The sequence below is a fragment of the Pipra filicauda genome, unplaced genomic scaffold (genome assembly GCF_003945595.2).
Source record: "Pipra filicauda isolate LSUMZ 115617 unplaced genomic scaffold, ASM394559v2 scaffold216_size1298047_pilon, whole genome shotgun sequence".
NCBI classification, from domain to species: domain Eukaryota; kingdom Metazoa; phylum Chordata; class Aves; order Passeriformes; family Pipridae; genus Pipra; species Pipra filicauda.
In genome coordinates this window covers 42,046-60,755 of record NW_024104328.1, presented here as the reverse complement: position 1 = coordinate 60,755, position 18,710 = coordinate 42,046, and the positions used below count along the sequence as shown (strand labels likewise).

At 37.3% G+C, this 18,710-nt stretch overlaps 1 protein-coding gene across 3 annotated transcripts in view; it reads left to right on the top strand.

Annotated features, from left to right (window-relative positions):
- The window catches only part of AUH (AU RNA binding methylglutaconyl-CoA hydratase), a 115,868-nt gene extending 105,448 nt beyond the window's left edge, over positions 1-10,420 (top strand). For all 3 annotated transcript variants that reach the window (XM_039381174.1, XM_039381173.1, XM_039381175.1), the window contains 4 exons: positions 5,159-5,346; positions 6,703-6,753; positions 8,349-8,396; positions 9,249-10,420. In XM_039381174.1, coding sequence (XP_039237108.1) covers positions 5,159-5,346; positions 6,703-6,753; positions 8,349-8,396; positions 9,249-9,326 — 365 coding nt within the window. In that variant the 3' untranslated portion in view covers positions 9,327-10,420. The remainder of the gene's footprint in view (positions 1-5,158; positions 5,347-6,702; positions 6,754-8,348; positions 8,397-9,248) is intronic.
- The last annotated feature ends 8,290 nt before the right edge of the window (positions 10,421-18,710 follow it).

Below are 18,710 nucleotides of genomic sequence, written 5' to 3'. Positions count from 1 at the left end.
ATACCTGTGCGTGCTCAGGCTCGTTGCATTTGTTTACACTAATGTAAAAATTAATAAGTAGATTAGCAGTCTTAGGCACTTCTCTTCTTCCCCTTCGAATGATTTCCATTTAAAACCAAATAAGGCAGATTATCAGTGTGTATTAGCAATCCTGCGAGTCCTGGGAGTCTGTGGGTGGTAATGCAGATCCCTGCTTCTCAAATGGTGTTTGGTCTGACAGTGGAGTTGTTTGTACTGAGCTTGTGAGGGAAATGTGGAGCGAGCTCCTTGCTCCAGGTGCAGAATCCCTTTTGAAGTGGAGTCCGTTTTACAAAGTTGAGGTTCCAGATGCATTTTTTTGGTTCTATTCATTTCACACACGCAACCATCTGCTAGGAAACCATCTTCTACTTTCTCAATCTACAAAACAATTACGTATTTTGAAAATAGGTTAGTTTTTTTCTAAATTACATGCCCATTTCATCCTTCAGTACAAAAACTGTGATTGTTTATCTACTAGCGAATTCTTAAAGTGTATTTACACTTCCTCTCATGCATCTTAAGCATTTGTACATCTTTTAGCCAAGTACTACATTCTTCTTATTCAAGCTACCACCTGCAAGCCACCCGTGTGTGGTGGTTTGGTTTATTTCTGGTGTTTTTCAGATAGGTTTTTAAATAAAACTATCCATAGACATAGATAAATAAAAGTGGTGTGTGAAAGTTAAGGGCTGACTTGCAAATTAAGTGGACCATTTTGGAGATGGGGTTTGCCAGAGCCAGGCTGGCATAGGTGGCAAGCCATCCTGCCTCTTGGACCTCAGGTAGGGAGGATATGTCTGTGATGTCCCTGAGGGACTTTCTTTGCCTTGGCTGACAGGCCAGACTTCCATGAGCTCTTTGGGCAACCTACTACGAAATCTGGCTCAAACAACTTTTCTCAGTCATTACAGACCCTGGGGCAACCTCTGAGTCAGCCTCCGGCCACTGTCTCAGGCTTTCCTCAGATTTCCAGCCTTCTTCCAAACAAGGACTTATATGGCCAGACACAAGAGTGGTCTCACCTACCGCCTGCTCTTTGTCAGCTCAGTGGTTTTTTTTTCCCCTTGCAGAGATAATATTTTGTTTCTTTTCTTCTCCATTACGTTTTCACTCTCTCATCTTTTTGCATCTGTTGGTGTCTTTCCTGGTCTAAGCTGGTTTTGGTTGTTAGCCAGTTGTCTGGTTTGTGCCAGTGAAAGGCTCTTCGTGTTTTCTTCTGAGACAAAATATCTAAGCCCACAAAGATTTATACTTGGATTTAAGCTAGCTAAAACATGTACAACATTGCAGGATCAAGGCCTAACCTTGGAAAATAATCTGTTGGAAACCTGGTGTTAAATAATATCTAGGTAGAGTGTTTAGACTTTTAGCATGTTTAACATTTTGAAAATTGCTTAACTTAGCAACAGATGGCAGGTACTTTAAAAGTGGAGGATATGTTCGTTACAGAGACTTTTAAAATATGACTTAAGATGACTAAAAAGTCTTATATTAAAATAATAATTTTATCCCTGTCAGTGAAGTCAATCTCATGTGAATGAAACAAAGCTTGAGATAGGATAGGATAGGATAGGATAGGATAGGATAGGATAGGATAGGATAGGATAGGATAGGATAGGACAGGATAGGATAGGATAGGATAGGATAGGATAGGATAGGATAGGAAGAGTGGTTTTTACTTAATAAACAGGATTATTACTGAATTAGAGTTTGGATTTTTTGTCAGAACACTATTTTTTTCAATATGTTTTGACAGAGCCCTCAGCTATGAGAAACTACTGACTGTAGATACTCTGTGCCAGAATGATGAATCTATTTCCAGTAAGCTAGTTGCTTCATCTTTCTGGATATACTCTTGAGCATTTATCACGTAACTCCCTTAATCCAAACCAGTTGTGTACATATTTTGTAATTGATGAATTGCTGACAGTAAATAATATTCATACAAAATCAACTGTTTGTTAAATAAAAAAATGCTGTTTAACAATTTTTGTACCAGAACTTAGCAGTCTTTTATTTACTGACTCTTTTCACATGAACAAGTGTCATCTAAAACTGTGTTTACAATATTACAACATTGACTATACACCATTTCAGGTAAGAACACATTTACATTGCAACTGTATGTTAAATACTTTCATCAACACAGTGAGTAATACCAGATCACTAGTCCTTGAAATAACATGTCAATAAATTTGTGAAGATGAAACAACTCTTCTCCCATCAAATTCTGCTCTACATTTAGATGAAATGCCTTGGTTAAGTAATGTCTTTGAAGACTGGGTGTTACTTCCTTTAGCTCTGATTGTAGTTGGCAGGCATTATATGTTCTTTGTGTATCACCAAAACAGAACATTTATCTGTGGTGTACTTTCTGTCTTTTCTTCATAAATGGATGCAACTTTGGTGGGTTGGGTGTATTTTAGTGTGTTGTTTGCATTTGATTAATTTGCTCTTGCTGCTCTTGTGTGTACATATATCTTACCCCTGCTACTGAATTTATGTGATAGATGCAGTGAACTGTTGGCTTCTGTTCTGTGAATATTAATCAAAGAATATGCTCCTCTGCTTAATGGCTTTGCAGTGTAGGAGGCAGCCAAACGAGTCTTCTTTTTTTGCTCTTTAGGCATTATTGTGTAAGATACTGGCAAGAACAGTTTTTTTCATCTATAAACACTATTTCATGCTTAAACATATCCATTGTTTGGTCAAAGTTATGAAATATTGTTGCTCAATGAAATTTTGTTTTCAGCATTTCCTGGTAAAGCAGTAATAGAAGAGATAAAACAGCAAAGGAAGGGGGAGATGATTAAGTAGAAGAAATATTGAGCATAGCACGCAAGGAAGAAGCAGAAGGTGCAGAGTCAGTAAATTCAGCCTCATATGATTTCAGGTCTTATGATTCGGACAAATAGTTTTCTTTAATCAAAAGCCAAACCAGATGCTTTTCTAGATCCCATGGCTGTGGTGAAAGGAATAATTTTTGACTAAAGTATTCTTAAGGAGAATAAGGATAAACATTTACCATGTTCAGATAATGCTTAAAATGTGTGTGAGAATAGATATTGATTAGAGTGTGACAGCTTATTTGGGTGAGAAATTAAAAGACATCTTCAATAGTTAATTAAAAAAGCCAGTAAATGTTTGTTTGTGATGATGGTGGTACAGCTCAGTATCAGAAGTAGCGAGTTTCTTGAAAGCACAGCTCACATTTTTATGGCAAGTAGGTCTGTTGTAAATTTGATAGATACAGCTTTAGTCATTCTCCATGAATCCCAGCAGTGAGGCAGCCAAGGCTAATGGGAAGGCTTGTGCTTAAGAGTTCATAGCTTTTTTTTTTTTTGGTGTTCTTGGCAGGGAGTTGCTTTGGTGTGCATCCCCCACCCCCTTCAGAAAAATGTCCCTAGAGTAGAGGCTTTCTGTAAATTGTGCTGTTAGCAAAATCTTACTTCTAGCACTATCACTAGCTTAGCTCTAGAGAACCAGCAGAATTAGCAGAATTTATGGAATAGGAATTTCTCTTGCCATTGCCTGTTGCCCTTGACCATTAGGACAGTCTTGCTATAATCCTCTCAGGTGTTGTAGGACATTGAGAGTATCACATTTTTTTGTATTTACTAATATTTTTGTACTACAAATTTTATTTTAATTGTTATGAGTACAAGCATTTTTTTTTAATTCCTCCAGTTTCTGCCTGGAAAATACATCTCAGTTTTTTTACTATAGATAATGATCTTGTAATATTCTAGAAAGGTACAAGGCAGAAATCCTCCAAACCTTCTGCAATTTTTTGTGATATAATATGTTCAAAGGCAGGTCTGTTTTTGTGGAAAGGAATACAGTAGTACTGCAGCTTGTGGTTCACAGAAAAACAATAGTTGGAAGCTGAATCATTGAATCACAAAAACGTTTTTGTTTTTTTCCAGTCGGTTTATTTATCTCAGATATGTATTTAAAGTATTTTCAGGAAATATCAGTAAGATGATTCTATTGAATGGCTTCATTAAAATACTTAGTCCACCGTTATCTAGTGGAAATTAATATGTTTTGCTACTTGAACACACATTTATTCAGTGTTGTACCACCTCCCTTTGAACAACTCCTATAAATACTCCTCTTGCATATATACATATATTTACATTTGAATATATTAGCATGCTCTTGCAGAAATAGCTATTTGGAAAGAAATTTTTACTTACAGACTGTTTGAATAAATTGAGTATGTCTTTCAGATCCATGTCAAAATGGTAGACCTTGTGTGTTTTAAAAATGCTTTCTTCTGGATAAAGGTCATTTCCACTGGTTTAATTCATATAAACATCTGCTTCTGTGATTTTGAATCGACATCTTCCATTTTGATAATGATTAATCCCACATTCTCATTGTTTGTTAGTTCTCAAAAGTTAATTGTTAGTCCAGCTAAGAAGTCTTCATGTCTGGTTAATGTGGTTACTGCTTATTGACCTTCTGAAAATGTTGATATGCCAGAGAATTTTTGAATGTATTAAGAACAGCTAACTAAAGTTAGATGCCTTTCTCTGCTGATTGTCCTTCCCTAGTTTTTGTAATCATGCTTTAAGATTGCAACAATAATATGGAAGTAAGGAGACAAAACCATGGCTTCTTTGAGACCTTCTCTAGTAGTGAGTTTATCTTAGTTTACATGTAAATGTTGCCCCTAAGGTGCAAATTTAAGGATGGACTACAGTCTTGTTAAGGTACATATTCTTTTTTAAGTTCTTTGAAAGTGGTGATTGATATAATAAAAATATACAGTGTTAAAAAGATCCAGAGGTTTGGGATATGCTGATTACTGGCAAGTAGCTTTCACTCAGCTTTTGCCTGATATGAGTGAGGTAACTTGTCTGTAATAGAACAGAACCTCCATTAATAGTACCTCTTTTCAGTTATTTACATGTCTTTCTAAGAAACGGGACAATTGATTTCAACTTAGATGTAGTTTCAAAACTGAAGAAGGCATTTGGTAACGACTTCGTACTAATTTAATTCCTGTATGCTCATGTAATTGTTTATGGAATCTAAAATGAAAATACTTAAAGTGAACAATGCATCTACATTCGTGGTGTAGATAAATGGAAAACTAATAACTTGCATTTTCTCTTTTTGCAAACTCTAGGGGGGACACAGAGATTACCTCGCACGATTGGAGTGTCACTGGCAAAAGAACTAATCTTCTCTGCACGTGTTGTGGATGGTGAGGAAGCAAAATCAATAGGATTGATTAGCCACGTGGTAGAACAGAATGAAGCAGGGGATGCTGCATACAAAAGAGCATTAGCTCTGGCAAAAGAATTCTTACCTCAGGTATGACAGGTTATTTTGATCTTGGTTTTTACTTTTTACCAAATATTAAGACTGAAAAAGAAACAGCTGTATTAAAAAAAAAAACTGGCATGAAGTTGTGTATTAAAAAGCCATGCTTAGTCATGTGGCAAGCAATCAGAAGTTTTCTATTTTGTGTATTGAGTGGTGTTATTTGGTAATTATTTCATAGTGAAGAAGAAACTTCCATCAGTCCTCATCTCAGCATGATCTGGTCTGTGTTTTCGTTGTGCATTTTGGCTTTCAACTGTTAAACAAAAGAAATGCACAGGTTTTATTTTTTAGTATAGCAATTGTCTTAATAGGTCATTCTGTTGCTGTTGAACACTTCAGAAGAGAGGCAAAAAAGTCCATATGAAAGTGGATGTGTCTCAGTGTAACTTCTGTTTGGAAAACATAAAGCTAAATGGAATTTCAGTATTAAAGCAAAACCCATTTATTAGGGGAAAATTTGCTTTCTGTCCTTTGTATATATACTTGATGAAAGATTCATGCTCTTTTTGTCATTCATTCTAAGTGACATTCTATCTTAGTCTTTCATAGAAGAATTGTAGTGGGATTTGCTGAATTCCTGTGCTTTAGAACTTAAAAGTTTTAGTAAGAAGCACAACTATGACCCTTATGGTAGTAGCTGATTGCTCCCTGTTGCCATCGGCTGCAAACTGTTCAGAGTAGGAATGTGAGTTTGGAGATTTTGATAAACCTGCTTTTCAAGTAAAGGGTCCCAGGTAGCAAATCTGTAGGAGGCAGAAGAAGAAAACAATTAATAAACCACTTTATTGGATCACAAGTGTAACAGCTAAAATTTTTAATTGAAAATTTAAAATGTTATAGCTTATATATGGCATTTAAAGATGGTTATTTGTGTCTTGAGCACCCTCATAGAAAGACAAACATGAAAATTTGGTAAAATTTTTAACATGTTGATTAATTGTCACATCTATTCATGTGTCTCCACTGCCTGACAGGAGGGACATAGGACTGACCTTGCAAAGACCTATAGTGATGTATCTTAAGGTGGCCTTTCTGAGCCTTGTTTTGAGGGGAATTGGCAAAGCTTGACAAATGTGGACACATTCATCACCTTTGAAACATAAACCAAACAAAATGCTTTAATTAGGTTCTTTTGAAAATAGTGTACTTTTACTTTTTCTCAGTATTCAGCCTATCAGTTTGGGAGCAAATGTCTTCAATAGTGATGAAATCTAGGATATTTGACCCAATACTGTAAATTTAATGAGAGTCCAAAGTCTAGGTCCTGATATAAGAACACTGAGGTCCAGCTACACATCTTGTAGGTTTTGATCATATGTGAATAAACTTTCTCTTTCATTTTAGGGACCAGTAGCAATGAGAGTTGCAAAACTGGCTATCAATCAGGGAATGGAGGTAAGGATCTGTACTTTCCATGAGAGTAAGCAGAAATCAGGTTGGCAACAGTTCTGCTGTGGTGATTTTTTTCTAGAACTGTTTTAGTTTCTCACTGTATAGTCTTTCAAAGTCTCTTTGGTCAAAACTTTCCAAAGGATGAAATGCAGTTTTATTATGTCTCGGACTCCCTAGATGCTGATTTGTGTAACGAAGCTTAGTAACCTCATGCATGTTCAGGAGTAGTGCACCCTGCTAATTATGAATACTAGAAACTAAACATAAACTACTATGAACAAATTGTATTTCAAATCCTAGGTGGGAAACAATGATCAAAGTTACACTCTGTGAAGTCTGTCAATGCTCTCAATTCAGCCTTCAGGCTGAAGGGCATATATTTTTTTTAACAGTTTAATCAAGCTTAGCATTAAAGTTGTATCTGGAGCTTGATTTCATGTTTGATTCTGATTGCCACTCCTTTTTGTACATTATTGACCTAGCTCTAAAGCTCCTTAAAATCCAGTCCTGAACACGTCTGGACATGCATTTTACTGAAGGCATATGGATCCTCTTGCTGAGTTCAGCAGGACTGTCCATGTTTAAAGTTAAGCTCTGCAGCAGAACACCCTGTAGCTCAGCCTGGTAAAAGGAAAAGGGTATCACACTGTGTGCAACATCAGAATCCAAGAAGACAAATTTAAGAATGGTCCTTTTTTTTCTTAAAAGTCCCAAAAGCAACCAGCAATATAATTGAGTTCCACCAGTAAGTTGTGGCGTGAGAACCAAACTCTGATGCTGTTGTGCAAAGAGTGTGTTTGTTAGGTTTCCATAGCAAGTAATGATGGAATTCAGGATTTATTTCAGTGGTACCCAGGGTTCAGAGTGCAACAAGATAAATTGTCTGGCTACCAGATATAGTGGATTGAGAGGTCAAAATGATGATGTTTATAGAATTATGGACATTAAGGTTAGAAAGACTCTGAATAATCATCTCTAGTTCAACCTTGAGGCCACAAGACAAAGATCTACTGTATTAAAACCAACCAAGACACACGATCATCCAAGCTATTGTTACAAAACTTCAATGGCACAGATATTACAGCTTCCTTTGGTAACCTATCCTGTAGCTTATCTCCCCTTGAAAATTGCTTGTGGTGTGTAGCCACAGTCCTTCCAGTGGTCAAGTGGAGAACTAGTGAGTTCTGCAGCAGCTGATGCTTAAGACAGAGAAATATTGAGGGCAAAATTCAGCTTTTTCAACTGTTCAGGCCAACTCACAAAGAAAATAAATGTATTAAAAATAGATGATGATGCAGAATGGCTATTGGCCTCTTTTTTTTCCCTATTTTAAACCCCTCTAAGCTCGAATTTATATTTTTTTGTGGCATGGCGTCGTGTGTATTACATACTAGTTGTATTGCCAAGTAGAGAAGCTGTTAGAGAAATACTAACCACTGCCACCACATGTCAGTGTAGCATTTCTGTGTTAAAGTAAGGTAGAAGAACTTTGCAGAGGTGTTATAGTATGTGGCATACAGAAACACAGTATTTATGTGGAAATAATATATAATAAATGTAAAAATATTCCTTTAAAAACATTGTATTCTTTTCCTCAGGTCGACTTAGTAACAGGTTTAGCAATTGAAGAAGCTTGTTATGCTCAGGTATGTAAATATGATTACACCAAAAAACCCACAGAAAATAGGCTTTGTTGGTACCTGTTATGAAACATGGAAATTCAACTAGGAATTGCTCTATGATGTCTTCTGCAAACATTTTGGCATTGTGTTTAGAGTTTTCATCTACTTATTCTGATTTTGTAAGGAATTTCAGGAAGGAGGTGCACAATAACATGTCCCTACCAGGGCTGTTAGGGTGAAGGTAGAGAGGGACTACAAGCCAGTCAGACATTGCCATGCATCTAGTCCAAGAACTGCCTTCCTTTTGCTTTGTTTTGGTTTGACATGAAATAACATGAAGGGCAGTTCATTACTGTGCCCCTAATGGCATATGTGCTAACCAACAGAAAATCAAGACAAACCTCCTTGCCTGTGAAACATGGGAATGATGTGTTTGAGGTTGAATGTTCTTGGCCTTTGAGACAAGTTTTTGATGACGGAAATAGAAGCCTCGGCTTTAGATGCTTGTTTAAGACATATGGTGATCTGATTAATGGCCTCCTTCCCCCCCAAAAAACCAAACCAAACAGAACAAAACAAACAAACAAACACGAAAACAAAAAACCTACCACCGAAACATCAAAAACAAACCCTGAAGAGTTTCTTACAGACATCTGTTTGGAGAAAAGGTAGTCCTTCTCTTGAATTGTTTCACGGCCATATGTCATGCCTTTGAAGTGTCTGGTGCTTTCCTGTCTCTGACTAGATAGCTTTTAATTTTTCTGTTGTGTTGTATGTGTCATCCTGGGTATGTTGAAAAACAAGGATTTGTATGCTAATATTTTTCTTGGTGTTGTTTTTGGTGTCTATAATGAAGTGTTACTCTGCTCATTGCAGACTATTCCAACAAAAGATAGAATTGAAGGTCTTCTTGCGTTTAAGGAGAAGAGACCTCCTCGCTACAAGGGAGAATAAAAGAATCTGATGCCTTTAAAACACAGGGGGATAAAAGTACTTCTATGAGGACCATTAAGGTGCACTTTGCATCTGCACCTGGAATATCACAGCCACCAAAGTAACAGCAAACCATACAGATGTTACAACATTCTGAATGTGTGTCAGCTCATGCTCATTACAATTTCTCATGGTTTTGATCTGTGTATTGGCAAGGTCACAGGTTCATGCAGCATTTTCAAAATTTTGCGTGTGTGAAACATACCATTCCACAATTGAACAAAGCTCTGTAAATTCTTTACATAGACAAAAACGTATCTGTGATGTTAAGCATAAATCTGCTGTATCATTTTATCAAAGCAAGACAACTACTGAACACCAAAAATTAAGAAATTGTACCAAATATGCATTTAAATGACTCTGTATATCAGTAAAAATCATATTTGAGTATTCTACCTGAATATGTACATTGTTAATAAAGCTAAGGGAAATGAAAAGGATTATTGTTTGGAAAATGTTAAGCTTAGTTTATCTTATTTACATTGTCCTTAGTAAAATGAAATTCACTTCAGCACATAATGGTGTCCTTTTGATTAAATTGTTGCCATTATATTAATTTAACTGTATTAAATGAAACATTTTTGAGGCCAGTCTTTAATTATACATCTTGAATGTTAAACCTGTCTTTGTCTTGCATTCTTACAATGTGTCATCTGATCAGCACTATCAGCTGTGAAGGAACTTTATTTCACTTGAGCCAGTTATTTTAATTTTTTGATGATTGTATTAAAGATGGTTGTGGAGGGATGTGACTAATGCACTGTTAAAGAAACTAGAATTATCTTAATCTGCAGAATATTACTTTTGCAGGTTCTAGGAATGTATATTTATATACAAGAGGGATGATATTGAAACGTTCTTTATTCTGTGGTGGCCTCAGAGTTCTTTTCATATATCTAAAGAGAAATGCAGTAGGTTACGAGGTGAGAAAACTGTTGTGGTTCATACTCTGTATTTGCAGTGGACATGACATATACAGCAAATGTCTGGAAATAGCCTCGTTGAAAGTATTTTTGTTAACTTGACTGGAAAATAAACATGGCTTAGCAGTCGGAGGCTGTCTTTTTATATGAAAACAAATTTATTTGTGTTTGGATACCATTGGCTCATGAAACTTGTGACTGCTTTGCTGTTTCTGCAACATTAACTATGGTCACTGTCCATATCTGTGATGATAAAGCAGCTCATCAACATGAAATGACAAGAACTCATTTACATTCATATTTAGACATACCATTGCATGTAAATTGATTATAACTGGTAGAGCTCACACTTTGTTGACTGGTAAACTTGCTGAGTCGATCATTTCATGCACAATAATTTGCAAATAAAGTACTGGTGCTTGTTTTGATAGTCATATAAAGCCTAGAGGGTCATTTTCTCCTGTTTTTGAAATGCTAACATGTCATTTTCATTTTTACTGACTAGGAAATAATTATGTTAATAGGGAAAAAAAATATTAAGTCTGTGCTGACGGATTTCTGTTTCATAACTTTGATATACAGTGTGGTTGTTGAGCTGCCTCTTTTTCTAACAAGCACTGATTAAGTAGCTTCTGTGAATATCCATTTAAAAACATCTAATAATCTTAAATACTGTGGCATAAGACTGTGTAGATTCATGCCTTTAACTAGTAGTTTTGATCTCAGAAAATAATTTTGCTGTCGCAGTGGTCTCTCCATTCCTTTTCTCAGGAGGAGGTAGTGTCATATCATAGTAATTTGAGTCCCTGCTTTGAAGTCAACAGTTTGAATATCATTACAAAGTGAGTGTCAGTCGGACAATTTTTAAAGGTACTTTGGAGTGATGTTGAAACAGTTCTGAAGGAACAATATTTTAGCAAAAGATGTGTTAATCCCTATCTCTGTTTTTAAGTGACGTGTTATGATGTTCTGCAGTGCTCATGATTAACAGCAATATTAGAACTCTGCTTCCACAACAGGATGATTTGTAAGAGAAATGCTCTTATAAGGGCTGACTTTTCCACGTGAAAGGTATGATCTGGCAAATCATCCTTCAAGCACCTACGCTCGACTCTTTCAGTTCCTGGCAAAGCCGTGCTTTTCTCCACTTTAAATCCACTCCGTGGATGAATCAGTGCTGGTCCCCACTGGTTTTCTGAAAGGTTATCTCATGGTTCCTACACAGAAGCATCTTTTTCTCCTGCTTCTATTGAGCTCAAGTGGATAGTGAGTTCTTCTGCACTTCACTGAGTTGGGTATTGAAAAGTTATAACACATGTAGGTCCATTACCTTCAGCTTATAACATCTCAAGAGTGTAAGTTCAACTTACTAAATTGCCTAGAAATTCTCAGTTTCATGCAGAAGGTGATGTGTGACTTTATATAACACATATCATTTTAGCCTTTAGTCTGTCAAGGCATTTGTATTTTCAATGTTATTGAAGTAACTCACATTCTTAGTAGTTTTACTAAATTTCTGGATAAAGTTTTCATGATTGTCTGCATGGCTTAAGTCAGTTCAATACTTTTGAGTAGCTCACCTGCTATGAAGAAAAGTGGTGTTTTATTTATTCTAAGTCTATGTAAAGACACAGTTAACAGCTCTTGGAGATGTTGTTCTTTGGAACATTTCTGTGACATTTGCTGAGCCATTGGTGCCCAATTGTTGCTGAAATTCTGTGTGGCATTACTCATAGTCCTACACCAAGGTTCATATCAATGCTTTTCTAGAACTGCTTTTAACCAGCTGCATTCAGAATAGTAAACATCACGATGTATCATTCTCAGCTGCTTCATATTTTACTCAGTCATTGCTCTTTGATTCATTTAATCATAGTCAGATTTGTTGAAGAGAACAACATACGAGAGGGCAGAATATCATGCTGCTTGGAGTCTGGTTTTGGGAGACCTAGGGAGTAAAGTAAAGGGTTTGATACTAGTGTCACTTCACATACCAAACCCAACTCACAGATGCAAAGTGAAAAGAGTAATTGAAAGATCTTAATTTATCAACACATAGTTTTTATTTCATTCCTTTTCCGCGCACGCAAATCGCTGAAAAGGTGTCTGCTGAGATCAGACAGAGGATTTATTTACAATTTTAAAAGATTTACTTGAAAATCATTGTTCTTTTGTGTGGTGTGCATGGAAATGGAACAAGATGTGCTTTCTTGTCTCATTTGTGGAATTTTAGCCTTGTTCTTGTACCTTATGACAGTGCTGAAAAGCTACAGGGCTTCATTGTCTACTGAGGCTGATGCAGTCAGTGTAGTCGAGGTGTGATAATGTTCATGGTGATGTGGTTATTTTAAGATGTTCTTTTTCTGCACACTTTTAGAACTATCTCCAAAAATGAGAAAAAGGATAATTGCAAGCAGATAAATCAAAAGAAGAGTTGTGTTCAGCTAAAGGTAATGAAATTCCTCTTACGTAGTACAGTAGCTAGTTTTTCTGTTTGTGCCCCTTTTTTTTTTTTCTCTTAGCTTTTCTTTCCTCTGAGTATGAAGCTCAGACGTGAGTGTGCAGGGAATACTTTGAAGAATTTCTATGGGTTGTTTTCACTTTAAGAACATTGGCATTTTATAAGGAAAGTTATTAAAGTTTTAAAAATTTTCCCGAAAGGTCTTTGAAAGATATAATCAGAGATTACCACATTATCACTAAATATTGGGTAATACACCTTTTTATTATAGATTTAAACCACGTTCAGTTTCAACTTTGAAGCAGAGTTCAATAGAAGTTTCTTTAGTTATGCAGGTTGCTGTGTTTTCACAATGTACTTATTATGCTCTATAATATATGTGTGTATACTGACATGTCATATGCATGCATATGTATGTGAATGTGCATATGCATATGTGTACGTATAAATAAAATTATCCAGACTGTCAGGCAAGACCAGATGCCCTCAGGATGTGATACCACTATTCTGCTCCAGGAAGTTTTGAATTTGTTTGTGCAGGAGCACTACCAGCAGAATACTCGACCCCACACAGCATGTGCTGTGCCTGCTACAAGTGGCCACACTTGCCATGTGTTCTGTTAGCACAGAAATTCTGCCACAGAAGCAGCAGTCAAGTAGTGAGGGGATGCATGTGTGTCACCATGTATCTCAGCGCGTACATGTGGTAGTTCAAGGCTAGAATAAATGTAGCAGGAGTCAAAGGCAGTTCTTAAGTTTCAACAAAGGTGTGGCATCCAGATAGCACATTCTTCCCAGTACCATAGTATCATTTGCTCCTGCAGCTTGGGGAGGCCTACAGCAATCGTGAGCAGCTCATTAATCAACAACTGTCGTAGATTAGAAGATCAGTCTCTACCCCCCTTAATAAGTCTAGACTTAGATTTCATCTCCAGCTTTTATCTAGTAGATAATTCTTCCAAGGACACTCATTCACATGGGAAGACATATGAAGTATGTTAAAAGAATTTATTACAGAGGGTGTGAACGTTCTGTGTCAAAGCTAAGTCCTATTGCAATAGTTGAGTTCAAAATAGTACATTAACCCTCTAAGGCATAGTCTGTACACGTATGTTTATAAACTCTTCAAAGTTCTGGCTGGTGACTACTACCCTTTGATTATAATTTCTGAAGCATATGCTAATAAAGCTTTTGTAACATTAAAGAGCTGAGAATATGGTGCAGTTTTCTTGTTGCATAATATATAACCACTTTCAGAAGAACATGAAAAGTGTGTTATTTTTTTAAGGAACTTATACGTCAAATTGTTGCTTCTTTATTCTGGCAACTGCTAATTGATTTAACATTTTCCCTTAAGCATAAGGGACTTTGTGATATCATCTTTGGCTCAATTCTTTCTAGCATGTTAAAAGTTCTGATGCCAGTTGTACAAATTTTTTAAAAACTTGTCTCTTTCATGCAGCTTAGAAAGACAAAGTAAAAAATTTAGTTGTGAGGATAGAGTTGTGAAGGTTGTGTTTTCATTGCATATAAACGTTAATAATACATCTCTGTGGTTGCGTGGAAAGAGTTTGACTCTTTAATTTTTGTGTAGTAAGTCTGAAATGCTGGGACTGTTGTCTTCAGAGCTGGTCTGTAGGTGAACTATTTTTGTAAACATATGTAAGTATCCCCAGCTACTGACACCTCAGGGTCTGTGGTTCCTGTTGTCCTGTAGTTGTCTTCTCTTGGCCAGCCTCCTCTTCCAAGCAGTGGTGAAAGGAGAAGAGAGCCAGGGAGCACACTTCCAAGAAGCAGTGGGTCTGGGAAGGGTGGATAGGAAGCAGGTTTTGTAGGGTGGGTTCAGACTGCCCGTTTTAGTCACAGTCAGCTTCAGCACAGTCATTTCTAGTATCTTCATGAGCAGCTCCACAAAGTGGTTTTTTTCTATGTTGGTTGGTTACAGCACCTGAGTCCCGAACCCTAATGACTAGTAGAGTTCACAACATCCAGACATGATTCCTAGAGTGTACATATAACGTGTGAAAGAAGGTAGGAGCTGCAAAAGCACCATAATGAGGAGGGTTCTGCTTAATTTACTAGCTCGTAAATGGACACATGGACATGTTTCTTTTCTACTTTGGGTGGAATGAAATTTCTCTCTTCACCTTGGATTCCTACCCTTTCTTACAAGTCTTGTCTGAAATCAGTCTTTTCGAAAAAGTGAAGGGGATATGCTACAGCCCCTCCATGTGTATATTTGCTCAGTAGAGGAAGGACTCGTGAAACAGCAAAGCAACTCAGTTTCTGCTCTCTCCTTTCACTTGGTTGACGTGAACCAAACTCTCGTATAGTAGTGACTTGTATGGATGCTCTGAAGTCACTTCTGATTCATTTTTTCTACTTTAATTATTTATTCTACAAGTGAATTTATTGATATATAGAGATAATGACCTTCGCATAAATACCACAATGGTTTTTGAACAGATGACACGGTAAGGATGAGAGCTCTGCTCACTTTCCTCTTGTCCCCAGAATCTCCTTTGTACTGTGTGGAGTCCTGTCTGCTAAACATGAAGATGCCTACTGAGTCAGACTCCTTAGGTGTGGAAGGTTTAATTCATGAATCCCAAAAGGCCTTGGACACAGCACTTTCTAAGTGCTATTGCTTCATATCATGACTTTGTGATGCCAAATGCCAGCAGGAATTTTGAGAATCTGAATTCTAGACTAGGACAATGTCTTAGTTGTGTGCATTTTGTGATGGTACTTCTAGTCTGCTTTACTCTTTAGGATTCTTAGTTAAGCTTGAAAATACTTCCTTAAAGTAAGCAAGGGATATAATAGCCACTTGTGTCCCCGGAGTAGTCAGGCTGTCATCAGTGAGGTAGAAGGGAACAGTAGCAATTCAGAGGGGAGGTGGTGGTGTAGCAACAGGGTCATAGCTGTAGTTGGCTGTGCTAAAAAAGTTACATGAAGCTGGTTATTCCAGCTCAGTAGCCTGATTCTGCCAACAGACACAAAGTAGATGCGTACAGGACAAGCTTTTGGTCACACTCTGTGTGTGCATATGCATAATGTACAAGATGTATGTCCATGTGCCCACTGCTTCCAGCACGTAGTTTTAAGGTTGTTCACAGAAGCATGTAAAGGATTGTTAAAATAGCTCACTAAACCCACATCTCCATAGGTATGTGAGTTTAGAGTTACAAAAACATTTTGTCCTACACGTTTTTATATTTCATATAATTACAGCATATTTATCTGAAGTATTTCACAAGTATACTTTTGTGTAATACTAGTAGGAGATTAAGTAATAGCTGCTTACTAGCATTTATTGCACAAGAACATCAAATGTTATTGTGATGTTCTGAGATTGGAGGTACCAAGCATGCTTTTGGCTGCTTTGTTCCTGTGACCTTTATGCTCTTCTGGTTAATACAGCAGTCCTGTAAAGATGCACATGTTTTCCTTTACACAAATGCCAGTAACCACTTGAGCAGGGCACTTGATTCCAGTTTTGATGGGCGGTGCCTGTAATGGACAACGGTGGTGTATCCAGGCCAAGTTGGCTATCTTTGTGCTTTACAGTGCCAAAAACTTCAAAGCTTCTTCCTTTTAGAACTCTAAAGCAATACAAGTTTGTGTTTCTTCATATCATCAAACTTAATTATTGGCAATAAGCAACTGCTGGCAGGAGCGGCACATCACATGGCTCCATTTCTGCTTTAGAAAAGGTCAGCATATGGCATAAACACTTTGCTGTATTATGCAGCCTTGTACTCTGATCACATAACACATGCTTCAGAAAGCATTATGCAATGTTAGACTCACTGATTAATGACTGCTTGCACAAGAAGTTTTTCATTACCCCAAATGCTAGAATCCTGGGAATGATTAACTTTGTGACATAACTCTCATCACATAAATATGGAAGATTCAAACATAGCCTCAAAATAACGTATTTCAGAAATAACTGAACACTTTCCTGCTTAGTACTGTGTACAGTACTTGATTAACAACTACTTTAAACCTTCAGAGTTGAATAGAAAAGCCTATTTGTGAGAACTGAAAACAAGATTTATTTCTGGGGTTTAAAGTTTTGCCCAGGAAGAATTTTTGCACACAGCAGCATCTCATTTGCAATATTTTTCCTCTGCTTGTGTAAGTTTGAATTTCCTGAGAAAAATCTGTGCCAAATATTTTCAGTGTTCAGCCAGTGAGTTAAACAGAACAAGTCAAATCTAGCCCTTTTTTAGACCAGCAACTGCATGTATGTAAAATGACTCAGTCCAGTGTCTTCAGTAGTACAGTACATAGAATTGTATGCTTAAATCAGCATAGTTAGAGCAGATTAAATTCCCAGTAATTGCTGATGTTTCTGCAGGCACAGTATGAAAGCAAAATGTCGTCCTGAACGAAGCATCTTGCAAACATACAGCTTGAACATTGCTACACATTCACATTTAACATTTTGATATTCTATTGATGAATCATTCCATGTTCAAATTTTGCAGATTCCTATGCTAAAAAGCATGATGACAGTGCATCACTCATGTTATCATCTTCAGAATGTACAAAAGAGGAAAAGCCTGTAAAAAGAACTATTCCTTACTAAATTCCTTCACGTATGAAAATTCATCCTCTGGTTTCAAGTAATTGCTAAAGTTATCTGTGTTTTCAACAGCTTTATGAAGGAGAAAAGTCGGTTTGCCTGCTTGGAAATTCAAGATCAGTTTTCACAAGGAAATAACTGTATTAAACTTCCACTTACTAATTTGCCTTTAAATGTCAGACTGGAGAGAAAAAAAAAAAAAAAGACATCTGCTTTTTTTATGATTCTCCTCTCTCCTGTAAGTAATCCTGCTCACGAACAGCCACATTAAATAGAGCTATTTGAAGTCCTTGTGATGGGGCGGGGGGAAGGGTGGTTTAGGATGCCACCACGTTAATGCGTGCGTGCCACTTCTTCAGAAATAATCTTCGCTTGAGAACGAGTAGAAGAGGTAAACATTGACCTTCAGCGTGTTCGCTTTAGTTTTTTGCCTTTTCCTGCATTCCAGCTCCTACAGGCAGTAGCAAAGGCTAAAGGAAATGGCCTCTGACTAAGCATTAGCTACCAGCGTGCCCTCATTATAGCTGAGGGCTCTTATTCTCGCCTAGCCTACGTGCAGAGCCAGCTAGTCTTTCAGCTGTGATGACGAAATGCCATGCATTTCTTCCTGGAATAGTACGCAGATAAGAGGCCACTTGTTATGCTGAGGTTTCAGATGAACTCCACTAAGGGTTTCAAAACACTCTGTCACAATTATATCAGGTTTCTTTAGCAACCAATTCATTTCAGACACTTTTAAGATAAAAAGGGAAGAGATGTTAGTTTATTTTCCCTTGTGGTTTCGCTGTTTAAACCTTCACAGGATGTGACTGGATGGTTTGTACGTGGCCTGAATGTATTAATCTTAAAGAAAAATAGCAGATCAAATTGGATCAGTTGCTTTCTTGAAATCTGCATTATTTGTTAGTCCCCTATGCGTACCTATAACTTGAGAGAAGAAACAAAAAGTCTCATGCCTGTGATAATGCAGCTAGAAAGGTCCTGCTGTGCAAACTCAGTTGCTGAGTGCCTTGAACTCATTCTGGGTCCAGCTAAAGCTGAGAGCTTTCAGAACCTTGCGGCACAAAGGTGAATCCTTGATGCTGGGTTGGGTTCAGATGCAAGGACATGTGTGCACAGGATGAGCCCAGCTGGCCTAAGTGTTTCTTAGCAGTGATGGGAGAACCTGTTTGTGAGATAATTTTGGTGCCTGTTTCGGTGATTCCATGCACTAACAAAAGCCACTTTAGTGGGATCAAACAAATCATGAGAGCATCCAGACTCTGGAGAAGAGGAGGCTCAGAGGTGACCTCATCGCCGTCTATAACTCCCTGAAGGGAAGTTCTAGCCAGGTGGGGGTTGGTCTCTTCTCTCAGGCACTCAGCAAT